This window comes from Cibotium barometz, chromosome 19 (assembly GCF_041138505.1).
Source record: "Cibotium barometz isolate CiBa-2024 chromosome 19, ASM4113850v1, whole genome shotgun sequence".
Lineage (NCBI taxonomy): Eukaryota > Viridiplantae > Streptophyta > Polypodiopsida > Cyatheales > Cibotiaceae > Cibotium > Cibotium barometz.
Genome location: NC_141064.1, coordinates 39,300,169 through 39,315,735, shown reverse-complemented (window position 1 = coordinate 39,315,735; position 15,567 = coordinate 39,300,169). Strand labels below are relative to the sequence as shown.

The 15,567-nt window shown below is 40.8% G+C and overlaps 1 protein-coding gene across 4 annotated transcripts in view; it reads left to right on the top strand.

Moving 5' to 3' along the window:
* Positions 1–7,929: 7,929 nt before the first annotated feature.
* Positions 7,930–15,567, top strand: part of LOC147628567 (DEAD-box ATP-dependent RNA helicase 18-like) — a 65,994-nt gene continuing 58,356 nt past the window's right edge. For all 4 annotated transcript variants that reach the window (XM_086813766.1, XM_086813768.1, XM_086813765.1 and 1 more), the window contains exon 1: positions 7,930–8,471. In XM_086813766.1, coding sequence (XP_086669892.1) covers positions 8,076–8,471 — 396 coding nt within the window. In that variant the 5' untranslated portion in view covers positions 7,930–8,075. The remainder of the gene's footprint in view (positions 8,472–15,567) is intronic.

Below are 15,567 nucleotides of genomic sequence, written 5' to 3'. Positions count from 1 at the left end.
CAACTTCACTTGCCATGAAAGTGCATTTACTCTTCTTTGCATACAATTGGTTGGCTCGAAGCTCATAAAAGACCTTCTGAACATGAACCAAATGCTTCTCTTCACTTTTGCTATACACCAAGATATCATCGAAGACCAAAACAAACTTGAGGAGGTATGGTTGTAGCATTTTGTTCATTAAGACTTGAAAAGTGATGAGTGCATTGCATAACCCAAACAGCATCACCATATAATGATGCAATCCCCTTTCAGTTCTAAATGTTGTCTTAATCTCATCACCACTCTTCATCCTTATTTGGTGATAGGCTGGACCTCAAGTCAATCTTTGTGAAGAACTTGGCACCCTTCAACTCATCCAATAGATCATCAATCCTTGGAATAGGATACCTATTTTTATTGTGATCTTGTTCAAATCCCTAAAATCAATGCACATTCAAAAGGTACCATCTTTGTTCTTCACCAACAACACCGGTGATATAAATGGCAAGATTGACTTTGTTCCACCCATCTCATATCCATTAATTCTTGGACTTGCTTGCTACCTATGCAAGAGCACCACTGATTACATGGAGTAGACAACATGACTGTTGGTCACCATCCTAGATCTCATATGGGAGAAGCTCACCATGGATTCTTGAGCCATAGGCATCAAGGTAATGTATATTCATGAAAGATATCAAAAAGGTACCTTACATATGAGCCCTTGTCTTGTATACCTTGGCCCATTTCACACCCAAATTATTATGTCCATACCCATAAGCCTAGGCCCCAAGCCCAACATATGAACATGCCCATGAACCCATGGGCATGTTCATACCCATAAGCCTAGGTCCCAAGCCCAACATATGAACATGCCCATGAACCCATGGCCACCACCACATTACAGACCAAACACAAGATGTGGTAGAGAGATTCACTACTTTCTCCTTAAAATTATAAAGATAAATGTTCCCTCCCCCTATTTTAAAAGTACTAAAAGTTTAGAGATTGGATTCTTCATAGGTAGCGATACATAAAATGAAACATTGAACTTGTAATTTTTGATACCTTTTATTTTCCATGTAGTTCCTTGTTGTTGTCTCAAATGCTTGAAGATGCTAAAACATATTTAAGTATTAAAAACTAAAAAGATTAAAAAAGAGAGGAGAGAAAGAGACGAGGGAGAGAGAAAAATACAAGAAAATAATAGATAATTTAAAACAATATTGAGATTATTGACAATGAGGATTACCTTCTTCTGGTTGCATTTGGTGGGAAGAAGAGTGTCTTAATGTAGCGCATATGACCAAAAGCTAAGCATAGCCTAAGAGATGATTGCACGCACTACTTCATGCAACCTCCATCTCAGAGTTGTGAGCCATGAGCTTCTACATACATCTACCATTTGTGTAATCAACTACCTTCAGACCCATCAACTACCTTCAGACCCATCAACAGGCACATGTGCCTTGCTTGAGGTAGTGTAGGTGCGCGAGGTTAGACACTTGAACACCGCATGTGGTTCTGCCCAACAACGGAGGTGAGCTCCTCCTATGCGTGCCTCATTACTACACAAGGCCAACGAAGAAATTCACATGGAATCTATTCGATGCACACGGATAGAACTCTTTGGAGGAAGTAGGATTTTCATTTAATAGTATACATAATAGCTAATAGAAGATTTGGCTAATTTAAGACCCCATGCATACCAAAAACTAAAGAAAGCAGACTTTAACTTTTGTAAAACTTAGAGAGAAAAAATTGTAGATCATGCAGTCACTTGAACAGTCTTCCTTGGCTTCTCTTGCTACTGTCCTTTCTTCTTACTACTACTGCTATTCAATGCAAGTCGATAGTGCTTTGGAGTAAGCGACCCGCTAGCAAGTAGGATTTATATTTATAATATACACAATATCCAACAAAAGCCTTGCCTAGTTTAAGTCCCCATGCATACCAGAACAGTCTTTCTTGGCTTCTCTTGCTACTGTCCTTTCTTCTTACTACTACTGCTCTACAGTGCAAGTCGATAGTGCTTTGGAGTAAGCGGCCCGCTAGCAAGTAGGATTTTTATTTATAATATACACAACATCCAACAAAAGCCTTGCCTAATTTAAGTCCCCATGCATACCAAAAACCTCAAAAAACTAAACAAAGTTGACTTGAACATTTGTAATAAAACTTAGAGAAAAAAAATTGTTTTTGAAAAGTCTTCCTTGGCTTCTCTTACTACTAACCTTTCTTCTTACTACTATTGCTATTCTCTTGCTACTATCCTTCCTTCTTAATACTTTTGCTATTCTTGTTCTTTTTTTTTCCCCCACCATAGAGGAAAGAACCTATTTGAAAAAATTGAGATATCAATGATGAGCCTTATTATGAGAACAAAATGTCCAAGGTATAAATTTCTAACTCTCCCCAAACTCAAAGGCCACCATGTGCCCCTAACCCTACCAAGCCCCTGCCCCATATACCACCTCCTCAAGCAAAGAAGAGGATGCCTCTAAGGTGCCATAGGTGACGACGTGACAGAGAAGACTATTTGGACATGCAAGGGTAGCTAGTGTGGTGTTGAGTGTGGTGTTGGGGATGGTAGGAGATCTTTTTGGCAACTTGGTTACTATTGTGATGGAGAAGAAGTCGTGGGTTTCTATGATGAAGAAGCCACAACTAGCAACTAGCATGCAGCACTAGATCCTCGCAGTGTTGATGAGCACTTCTAATACCTTCACCTCAAAGGGAAAGCCTCATTTTTGGGACTCTAGATAATGTAAAATAAGGTTTTTCTTATTTTCCATTTAAATTTTTTAGACAATCTACATGTTAACAAAAATGTTTGATAAAGTTTTCTTTTAGTTTGATAAAGTTTTCCTTTATTCCAACTGAGTTTTTAACAACCTAAATGTTAACAAAAATGTTTTTGATAAAGTTTTCTTTTATTCCAACTGAGTTTTTAACAATCTACATGTCAACAAAAATGTTTGATAAAGTTTTCTTTTATTCCAATTGAGTTTTTAACAACCTAAATGTTAACAAAAATGTTTAATAAAGTTTTCTTTTATTTCAACTAAATTTTTCACAACCTAAATGTTAACAAAAATGTTAAAATAAGGCTTTCTTATGTTCCTCCCCGAGGTTGGCACCTCTCGTCTTGCTAGTGCTGGACTTGATTTTTGACGGGTACCCTTGCCCTTCAAAACTAACGTGTTTGGTGAAATATAGCAAGTTTTTTGGTATTCTAGTGTAATAATCATTCTGAAGTATGTGTTTTATACGACAATGGTGGTTCACATGACTTCATCTCTGAAAAACTTGTTAAGAAACTCCTGTTGCTTAAATCTGCTTTTCAAGGAACTAGGTACAATGGTACACGTGAAATAAAAGATCTTGAAATTTCTATTGGTCCTTATAAAGAAAAACGAGATTTTCTTATTGCACCTTTGCACTCCATAAATGTCATTCTTGGTATGCCATTTATACACCAATGTAATCCACAGATTGATTATCATACACACACACTATGTCTTTCAATTTCAATAATCAATCTCTCTCTTTATTTAGTCAATCTTCTCTTGAAATGTTTCCATTCATTTGTCACACACAAGCACGTCGTGCATTAAGGAAACATGAGAAATCGTACATGATTTATGTTAATGAAGTGGAAAAGAAAGAATCTTCTCTTATGAAGTGGAAAAGAAGAATCTTCTCTCTCACCACAACAACAAAAATTTATTGCTTCATTTAACGATTGTTTTGTGGATGACTATCCTCCCCATCTACCCTCTTCTCATGGTGACCTAGACCATAAGGTAGAACTTCTTCCAGTTATTCAACTGCCTCACAAAGCACCATATAGACACGGCTCTTTGTACCAACAAGAAGTGCAACGTCAAGTAGTTGAATTGCTTGACAAAGGTCTCATTTGCCCTAGTAGCTCCCCATTTGGTGCATCTGTCTTGCTTGTGTAGAAAAAGAATAAAACCTTTAGGACGTGCATAGACTATAGAGCACTAAATAAAGTGACTATTAAGAACCGCTACCCAATCCCCTAGAATTGATGACCTATTAGATAAATTGAAAGGTGCAAACTTGTATTTAGTAAAATTGATTTAAAGTCTGGGTATCATCAAATCCGTATGGATCCTGTTGATATCTTCAAGACTGCTTTTCATACACAATCGAGACATTATGAGTTCGTTGTCATGCCCTTTGGTCTCACTAATGCTCCTGCCACATTTACACGCATGATGAACAAATTTTTTATAGATTATCAAAACTTTGTGATTGTTTTCTTTGATGATATTCGTTTTTACAATCACTCTAAAAAAAGAACACAAGGATCACTTAAGTATTGTCTTTGATTTGTTACAGGAAAATCAATTATATGCTAACCTGAAAATGTTATTTCTTTCAAACTGAGATGGAATATCTCGGCCAATCATATTTGAGTAGATCCTAAGAAAGTCCATACCATTCAAGACTGGCCTACTCCTAAAAACACCCATGAAGTTAGATCTTTTCTAGGTCTAGCAGGTTTTTACTGCAAGTTCTTAAAGAATTTCTCACTCATTGCTCTCCCATTGACTACCTTGCTTCACAAGAAGACAATTTTTCGATGGGGTGATAGTCCTTGGAAGTCTTTTGAAACTTTGAAGTACTTATTGACCCATGCCCCTGTCCTATAACTCCCAGACTTTGACCGTGCTTTCTTTTTAGTTGTCACAATTGGCATAGATGCAGTCCTCATGCAAGATGACCATCCCATAGCTTATGAGAGCCACAAGCTCAAACCCAATGAAGCCAAGTGTAGTACTTATGAGACAAGGAACTTTTAGCTGTTATCCATGCCCTCAACATATGGAAGCATTATCTCATGGGATCTGAGGTACTAATAACGACATATCAACATGCTATTAAGCACTTGCTGACCCAATCTTTAATATTGAATCACCACATTAAATGGGATTCTTTTATCCAACATTTTCACCCTATGATCCAATATCACCCAGGCCACATTAATGTAGTTGCATATGCTCTAAGTCACATACCTCTTGATGATAACCAAAGTTTTGTTTGTAATTCTAATTCATTTGATGCACTTAAAAACATGCTTATTTGAATAATGTGTCTGCTATTCAAGTGCAATCTTTTGATGCCATGATTGACTCATATGCTGATGATCCTGATTTTTCACTTGCATGGAATGCCATACATGCTAACAATTCTTTGCAAATGATTACTCTTATGCAAATGGAATGCCATACATGCTAACAATTCTTTGCAACTAAATGATTACTCTTATGCAAATGGATTTTTGTTCTTTCAAAAGAGACTTTGCATCACTGCACCATTTACAGAACTAGCCACCATAAGTGAGATGCATGCTCCTACATATATGGGGCATAGAGGAATTCAATTCATATTAGTTGATGTAAAGAATATTTCTTTTGGCCTGACATGAAACATGACATTGCAAAATTTGTGTGTCTAAATGTATTGTTTGTCAAAGAATTAAAAGCCATCATGGTGGTAATTTTTTTGGTCTTTTAATGCTCCTACCTATTCCCAAAGGTCATGGGAAGAGATTTCAATGGACTTTATTATTGGTTTGCCGACTACGTCCTCTCATAATGACATGATATGGACCATAGTTGATAGATTTAGCAAGCAAGCATACCTTGTACCTTGCAAGAAGACCCTGTCTGCCCCTCAGGCTGCTAAGCTATTCATTAAGAATATCTTTCCTCACCATGGCTTTCCCAAAGTCATTCTCTCTGACCAAGATAGCCGTTTTTTGTAATCATTTTTGGGTTGCTTTATTGAAGAACTTAGGTTCTAAAATGGACTTTACATCTGCTTTCCATCCAGAAAGCAATGGCGTGAGGCAACATGTTGATTTAGTGCCAATTCGCCGAGGCAGCACTATAGCATGAGGTTGGCCACCCTTGCTTTTGTTTATTTCACACAATCGAGGATAGTTGCTTTTTAACTGAGGATAGTTGCTTTTTAACCCCACGGTATGTTATGGAAATGTGAATTGTGGAATTATTTGATATTTTATGTGGTATTTATGGTATGCTCATTTGCAGCACTATATCATGAGGTTGGCCACCCTTGCTTCTGTTTATTTCACACAACTGAGGATAGTTGCTTTTTAACCCCACGGTATGTTATGGAAATGTGAATTGTGGAATTATATGATATTTTATATGGTTTTTATGGTATGCTCATTTGCTGCACCACGGTCGTGACTAGCTACACACGAGAGCGTGGAGTAGTGGACTCATCGTGATGGGCGAATAAGAGAGATTTAATGTGTCTTGTGTTTTTGGTGAGCAGATCAGTGCATGGAGTAGTGTGGGTGCGATTGATTTTGGCCGGTGTGCGACCGTCAGGTTTTGGTGTGCGCCGATGGTCGCCCGCCCATAATTTCATTTAATTAAATTGCTACAATTTGAATGTAAATAGGCAAGCTTGGAGACCAAGTTAGTTTTTGATATTAATAGCCTAAAGTGGAATGTATCAAGCTATTTTTGAGCACTTGCTTTTTGGCTAATACAAAAATACATGCATAAGGAAGCGTGCTCACGCATGCATAGGGGGAGATTGAACCCATTCTCTTGGTCAGACATATCTTGCTTTTTATGGTCTTCTTGTTGATTTGCCAAGGCTATGGAGGTTAATTAAATAACAATATCTGTCAGTCCCACCTTGACCGTAGGTCTAGTACCTAGGGGGTTCTCAACTAAGGCCACAAATGTGTAGACACGGTGCTTAACCTTGAGATACCATCTTTTTGGTTTTTGGCCCAAATTTGGGAGGCCTAGTCTTCACATCAAGTCCATAGTGATCCTGCATATGTAACTAGATGTTAGGCAACTGGCAACCTAGTATACACAAGGGTCTGTTGATCAGCAGGTCAGTTGATCCCAGATTGTAGAGAGTATATTGCTTGAAAAGTGTCAACATCATTTAGTTTATTAACATAGTATATTGACCAGCAAAGATGAGTACATTTATACATCAGTTCAATCACATTTAGACCAGTATTCCTCCCCTTCTGAAACACAATATTATTTCTAGAAACCCATATTTCCCATAAGCAGCCATATCTAACAATATTGAACAGTAGGTTAGTAACTTCTTCAGAAACCACTCCCCTTCTTAGAACCTAATCCCCTCAGAGACTTTGAACACCTAAGGACTTAGCAACCCATTTTCCAATTTTAGCCCAGGTTCCCCTAATAGCAGGGCACTCCTTCCATCTTCCAGTGCAGACTTGCACTTGGGACATCTTTTATCCACTTGCTTTGAAAAAAAGATTTTAGATTAAAAAAAGGCCGAATCTGAGTGCCACGTTTTACCCAGTTGCTTTGAAAAAAAGATTTTAGATAAAAAAGGCTGGAGTTCTCTACATTTGTGTTTTTCTACACAGTGAAAAAACGATTTCAGATTTTAAATAAAAAAAGGTCGAATTTGACTACCACGTTTTACCTAGTTGCTTTAAAAAAAAGATTTTAGATAAAAAAAGGCTGAATTTGACTAGCACGTGGAGCTCTATACTTTTGTGCTTTTTTGCAACGAAAAAAAGATTTCAGATTAAGAAAAGGTTGAATTTGACTGCCACGTTTTACCCAGTTGCTTTGAAAAAAAGATTTTAGATAAAAAAAGGCCGAATTTGATCTCTCTACTTTCGTGCTTTTTTACAGCGATTTTAGGCTACCCAAGGTAAAAACGGAATACATTCTAAGAGTGTTTACAGACTACGAGCCTGCCCATGAAAAAGGTTGAGAGCTGTGGGTAGGCACTTTTTTGATACACTTGCTTGGTGACACAACCCTTTACAAACTGTGGGCATGCCCATGAAAAAGGTGTCTTGCACATTGGTTGCAAGATGTGCGCATGGTAGGAGAAATGAAACCGTCTGCCATGCGTCATCTTGTTTGTGGTGCGTTGGTTCGTGTCCACGATGTGGGCGGACTGCTACGTCTAGAACTTGAACTGTGGTTGTTGGGCCTTAGTCAGCAAACACATCAGCGCTGAATGGTGTATGGGCATGGTCACAGTCTATATAGAACTGTTAGACGCGCGCGTGATTGATGCAAACTTTTTCGTGGGTTTCAGCCAAGTACTTAAACACCCTAAGCTGTCGTTCGATACACAGACAGAAGGGTTTTTGTCTACCGGTGGCTATGAAAGCGTCATCTTCACCAGCAAAAGGAGGAGGAGGAGGAGGAGGTGATGATGCAAGGGGTGTGCTGAGCCGAATCCCGTTTTGCGAGCTTCAGCCTCCTCTGTCAGAGTTCACCCTGCAGGCTTTGGATTCTTTAGGGTTTCGCCTGGCTACCCCGGTGCAGGCCGCCACTATCCCCCTTCTCTGTAACTACAAGGATGTCGCGGTGGACGCTGCCACAGGCTCTGGCAAAACCCTTGCCTTCCTGGTTCCCATGGTCGAAATCCTGCGCAGAATTTCTCAGCCGCTCAGCTCTCAGCAGGTCCATCCCTAATCTGACGTATTGAATTGATTGTTAATGGTGCATCAATGCTTTTAGTGAAACCCGAAGCCTAATGCGTTTAGTGAAGATTTATGGTGCATCTATGCGCTTAGTGAAGGCGAAATCCTTGTGTCAGCGTTTAGTGAAGGCTCGTTTTATCCATGGGCTTTGTAAAGGCTTAAGCCTTATTCAAGGGTGCATCAATGCGTGTAGTAAAGATTGAAGTCTTGTTTATGGTTCATTTATGTGCATAAGCCTAGCTTAAGGGTGCATCGATGCGTTAGTGAAGGTTGAAGGTGCATTGATGCGTTCTAAAAGCTTTGTATAAGGGCTCAAGCTGTGTCTATGCAGCATCAATAAGTTTAGCGAGTCTTCAGCCGTGTATAAGCTCATGCTAGACAAAACACATTTTTAGGATGAGTAAGTTTGTGGATGGCGTGAAACCATCATAACATGTGGAGTGTAGCATCGGCCCCTGGACAAGGTGGCATGTTAAGTCACATTGTTGAATGTACACCATAGCCCAGCAATGTGCCGTAACGATGGGAGGAAAGATGAGCATTTCTAAAAGGAGGAGGGGTCAGTAAGGGCCAGCAAGGCGCAACGCAGGCCATCTTGGAGCATGAATATGCAGCAATACGCAGGCAGAAGCTGGGCAGCATGGCACTTACGTTCCTTTGATGGGCAAAAGTCACAGAGGTAGTTTCACCAAAAACCATGAAAATTGACCGAGCATGCAGCTAGTTTCCCCTTTCAACTCCAAGCAAAAGTGCAAGAGCTGCCCACTATATTCTCTAGTGTGGATGGTTTACTTGCACTTTGGAAAGACTAGTGAGCCTCTCAATTTTGAGGTAGCAATTGGAGACTGTAGACCACATGGCCTAGGAAGAATCGTCTTCCTCTGTGGAGCATAGTTGAGGGAAACGGGGAAATGGAATTGGAAACGGAAACGGATATGGTAACAAAAATTTCGAGGAGAGCCGAAACGGAAATGGAAATGCCATGTCAACAAAGGGAGGGGAGGGGTTGAAAGTTCATGATTGTTTGTACGCACATGTGATCCCATTATGACATGAATTTTATGGTTTATAAGAATAAAAGGAGAATAACATGGATATTAGTTGTTGTAGTGTGACACTTTTTTACTAGTTCATGTTGATTTGGGTGGAAAGATCTCCAAAACGTGTGGTGTTGTGGGAACTGCAAGCTGAAACGTTCCAAGCAGCCGTTTCGGGGTTACCGAAGCGTTTCGGTGTTTCAGACTTCGTCCCCTACCTACCTCAAAAATAGCCGTTTCGGACCTTTTCCCGTACCTATGCTGTGGAGACACTCACCAAACTGAGATGATAGTATACACACTCTCACATATACTCATTGGTAGGTAATGATATGGCAGCATGCCAATTTCCAAACAATGCCAGTTGATATTGTGCTTATTCTTTCTATCTTTAGCGGTGCATTTGCCCTATCAACCACTTATTTGTTGTACTAATTCTTTCTATTTGCTACTTCCCTTAGTGCTAGGCTTCATGATGGCTGAGTCAGCCTTGCATCTCTGGAGGTTTGACAAAAACTCAGTACGAAGGGCTTTGTGTCAATATATGCTCATGTGTGTGTGTGGAGTGTTGGTGGACTCACACACTCACACACACCAATGTTTCCTGCAGATTAGGGTTAGGTGCAGGAAGAAGAAGCTCCCACAGAAATGAGAGAGAGAGAGAGAGAGAGAGAGAGAGAGAGAGAGAGAGAGAGAGAGAGAGCCAAAACACCAAATGTGTGGTAGCCACAAAATGCAAGTAAACCCTTGCATGTGTGTCACATGCATATAATTTAGAAGTACAAAAGTTATATGGATAGAGTGTCCTTTCACACTTGATATCCAAGGGGAAAAACCACATGGGAAAAAGTGTCCTTGGTTAAGCCCTGTTCACACACAATACTACCATAAGTGAGCATAGGCGTACAAATCCCCCGTGTAGTGAAAGTTTGAACCTGTACAAGGTAGCAAATCACTGTCTTATGAGAATAAGCCCAAAGCTTTGCGGGAAGCTTCAAACTTCTCTCGAGGTAAAGCCTTTGTGAATAGATGAGCAACAATATTCTTTGTAGGGCAGTAAGATAAATTGATCTCCCCTGCATGTAACCTCTCTCTGACATAGTGATAATGAATCTCAATGTGCTTGGTACGTGCATGAAATACTGGATTTCGTGCCACGGCCATAGCACTCTGGCTACCAGTGAGAATGGTGGTGGGTGTCTGCTGACACTCACGAAGATCAGCCAATAATCTCCTTAACCATACACAATCTACTGTAGCTGTGAAGACTGCCCTGTACTCAGCCTCGCAAATAGATGTGGCAACAGTGGGTTGCTTTTTGCTCAACCAAGATATGCATGAATTGCTAAGGAAAAAACAATTCCCACTGGTGGATTGCTTGGTATCATAATCACCAGCCCAATCTGAATCACTGTAGTCTGTATGCATAAAGCTGCAAGCTGCCCCCCCTGGGATAGAACAAACCAAGATCCAGGGTACCCCGAAGATAACGAAAAATGCGTTTGATTGCTTGCCAATGCTTTGTGCCTAGGCTGTGCGTGAATTTGCTCAACAAAGACACCCCAAAAGATATGTCAGGCCTTGTGTTACACAAGTAAATGAGGCATCCCACTGCGTGGCTGTAAATGCCGGCCTCAAAAGGCTCTCCAATATCATGCATAGTAAGCCGTACACCTGGTTCTATTGGAGTAGAAATGGACTTAAATTCATCCATGTGAAACCTTTTTAGCAAACTTTTTATGTACTTAGTTTGCTGCATAACAATGCCATCATCTGTATGCAGAAACTGTAGTGTAAAGGCCCCAAATCCGACATATCAAATTCAGCTTTGAAATCAGCTTTGAAATCTGAAATTTGTGCTTTGCTAGTCCTTGTAATGAGCATGTCATCTACATACAAGATGACTATGAGAATATCTGCACTAGTTTTCTTCACATACAATGTGAAGAATATCTGCACTAGTTTTCTTCACATACAATGTGCTTTCAGCTCGACTATTCACATAACCTTGGCTTGTTAGATGAGCATGTATTTTACCATACCAATCTCTTGGAGCTTGTTTTAACCCATATAATGCTTTGTGTCACTTGCATACTTTATGATCCTCACCAGGAACTACAAAACCAATGGCATATACTTCCTCCTGTAAATCCCCATTTAAGAATGCAGTTTTGATGTCCAATTGATGCACTTTCCATCCTTTATGTGCAACCAATGCAATCACTGATCTTATTGTTGTCATTCTCGAAGTAGGAGCAAAAGTCTCCTCATAATCTATTCCCTTTTTCTGAGAGTAGCCTTTAGCCACAAGTCTTGCTTTATACCTGTCAATAGTACCATCAGACTTCCTTTTGACTTTGTACACCCACTTTGTTCCAATGACATGCTTGCCTTTCGGCAAGTCCACAAGATCCCAAGTATTGTTCTTCATGATAGAAGAGATTTCATCTTGCATAGCTTGCACCCAATGCTCGTTCTCATGTGCTTCTTCATAAGAAGAAGGCTCTTCTGAATCAAAGAGACCACCCATGGCTAATGCAGACTCCCCGTGATGCATATTCAATGTATGGCTGGAACTAGCCCTTGTTCTACTTACGAGTGGAGTTGCAAGTTTGCTTTCTTGCAAAGTTTTCAGCAACCATCTTGGCACCGACTTGGCTGTGTCTATGGCTGTTTGCTCTTCCCTGACAAGATCTTCTACTTCTTCCAATGTGACGAAATAAAGATGCCCCCCTATGGATGGTGTCCGCATTGGACCACATACATCACTGTGTATGAGCTGTAATTTACTTTTAGCTCTAACAGCTCCATCCTTGGGGAATGGTTTTCGATGCATCTTTCCCAGAATACACCCCTCACATACATGTCTTGTTGGAAACTCAAGAGGCGGCATATTATCAACCATATGATGCTTCTGCAAAAGCATCAAACTCCGAAAATTTACATGCCCAAAACGAGCATGCCATAGCTCTGCATCATGCATAGCAGGAGTGTGGGCAGCCACTGTATTTGCATCATAAGTATGCTTGTCATAGCTGTCCAGCTTATACAAGCCTTTGTATCGTGTTCCAGAAGTGACTATTTCATAACCCTTTGATGGGTCTTTTACCAAACACTTCCCATCTTCAAATTCAACCTTTAAACCTTGGTCGTTTATGGTTGAGACGGAGAGCAGATTTTTCTTTATCCCTGGAATATACAACACATTTTTCATACATATATTGGCACCATTGACTGCAACAAGTATGACATTGCCAATTCCTTTACTGGATATGTGGTATGATCTGCACATGATACAATGCGGCCATTTGAAGCATAAACCAAGTGCTGAAATACATCTTTGCATGAAGTGATGTGGCTCGAAGCACCACTATCAAAATACCATGATACATCCTGTCTGTCAAATGCAATGCAAGATATATCATTGTTTGAAGCATTTGGTGTGTCACTAGTGCATGTGACCAAAAAAGTGTACTCTTCCTGAATTACATTAGCCGATTGTTGTGCTTTGTCATCAGAAGAGTCTGCTACTGCAGTGCCTGCATCTTTCTTTTTCTCTTTTGCAATCTGCTTTCTACATTCATTGATGTAGTGGCCAGGCTTATGGCAGTAGTGACATTTGCCCTTCTTTTTAGGCTTGTTTGCATCCCCTTTGTTAGACTTTTCACCACCAGAAGAGGGCTGTCCGTGACCAGCCTTACTAGACTGTTGTCCCCCATGCTTAAAGCTCTTTGCTTTACCCTTATCCTTGGCTGTAAATGCCTTTTCTCCACCATGGTTGCTAGATAGGTTTGCTCTTGTTTGCTCTTCCTGCAAGAGTAAACACACCAGCTCTTCAAAAGTGACGGGGTCACCACCTCCTCTCATAGAGAGGTTGAGAGAGGTGTGAAAGCCCAAGTAGGAAGGTGGTAAAGAATGAAGAGTGTTGGTGACCAACTGTCTGTCTGGGATAACCTCATCAATGTTGAGCAATTGTTCCTGCAAACGTGGGCGGCGGTTGAGAGACTGGGCCAACGGACTGTTAGCCGGACGGAAGGCGACGGAAATCCACAGGCGACGGGGAAAAAACAGCGGTAGCTGCAGCTCTGATACCAATTGTTGGTGGACTCACACACTTACACACACCAATGTTTCTTGCAAATTAGGGTTAGGTGCAGGAAGAAGAAGCTCACACAGAAATGAGAGAGAGAGAGAGAGAGAGAGAGAGAGAGAGAGAGAGAGAGAGCCAAAACACCAAATGTGTGGTAGCCACAAAATGCAAGTCAACCCTTGCATGTGTGTCGCATCCATATAATATAGAAGTACAAAAGTTATATGGATAGAGTGTCCTTTCACACTTGATATCCAAGGGGAAAAACCACATGGGAAAAAGTGCCCTTGGTTAAGCCATGTTCACACATAGCACTACCATAAGTGAGCATATGCCTACATGGAGTGCGTGTGTGAGAGCATATCTTGATACAGAGTTCTACACCCACTATTGGGCACTGATGGCGTTAGTGGGGATGTCGTAGTATCTAGTCCATTCTATGCATAATGGAGTTGATAGTTATATAGTCTTGTGGGTTGACTACCATGAGTATATAACATGCACGTTCCTAAAAGGTGAATTTGGGCATGTTCCTAGATTCATCTAGGTATTTAATGATTTCAAGTCGTGGTGGCACTTGCGTCACATCTGTAGTTGAGCACCCTACCCTAGTGATGACTCGCCCTTGCGATGGAGTGCAAGTGACAATAGTAGGAACATGCAAAAGCCATGGAAGAAATGTGATTGAAGTTCCAAGCAGAAGAAGCTTAACGTCAACTAAATAGTCCCACCAGTAGTGGGCCTTGGAGACCTAAAAGGCGTGCCTAGACAGAGCCTCCTCCTCCACCTTATGGGGCTGTCCCATGAATACCACATCATGGCTAACCCCGATCCTCCTTGGCTTAGGGTCGTATAGTCGGCAACCCCTTGACTCTGTACTGTACCGTAAGAAGATACACTTTCTGCTTTTGGCATCCCACGTGGTTCTCGAGGAGCTTGAAACATCTTTCTTTCCTCTCTTATTCTTGACCAACTTTTGCCATAACTTAAACTTTCCAAAAGCATTTGTCTTATTAGAAGAAAATACACCCACATCTTCCTTCTGAAGTCATTAATTAGTAACAAAAAATAGAAAGAATCACCAAGATAAGTGATAGGCATCTTACCATAAAGATTGCCATGTATGAATTCTAGAGGAGATTTTGCTTTGGTGTTGCTCTTTTGCAGAAAGGGTCGTCGATGTTGCTTGCCCATCATACAAGCTTTACATGCATTTGACGTCTCTGAAAGTAGATTCGCCACAATCTTAGACTTTTGCATGTTTTTCAAGACTACATAGCTCACGTGCCCAAACCTCTTGTGCCATAGTTTGCTAGTGTCCACATTGGCCCTAGCACAAAAGGCTGATAACGCAATAAACATTCTCTCTCTTTTGTGCAAGAATGTGTGTTCATGTAATCAAATGTTTCTCTCCCCCTCTTCTCTCCCATCGACCTCGCGTTTTCTAGCATGGTATCAGAGCTTTGGCTTTGAATCGTCTTCGTGTGTGTTGCTGCTCTTTAACACGAAGAATCGACTCCTATTCATCTCGTGCTGTAGCGTTGTTGCAAACGCATGTAGAGCTGTGCGTGTGTAGTCTTACTGCAATTCACGCGAGTTCTTGCTTGGTTCGCTGCTGTTGGTGCCTTCTTGGAGTTGCGTTTTTGCTGCCAAAGCAGAGTTGACTGTGTGCACACTGCATAGGCATACGGAGCTTGGGTGAAGTTGTGTGCTGTTGTTCATCATGCAGGGCTGAAAACGCAAAGGCATATGTTGTTTTTCATCTCATCGGGTGACAATTTGCTGAAAACGCTGCTCTTCATCGTGTAGAGGTGAAAATGCAAGAGCTTTTGCTGCCGCTCATCGCTCGAAGAAAGGACCTGCTGATAAATGTAGATCTCCTGCTAGTTCTTCATCTCGTGGAGGGAGGAAGATTGACTCTGAGGCTCATTTGTTGAGGCGTGGAGGAT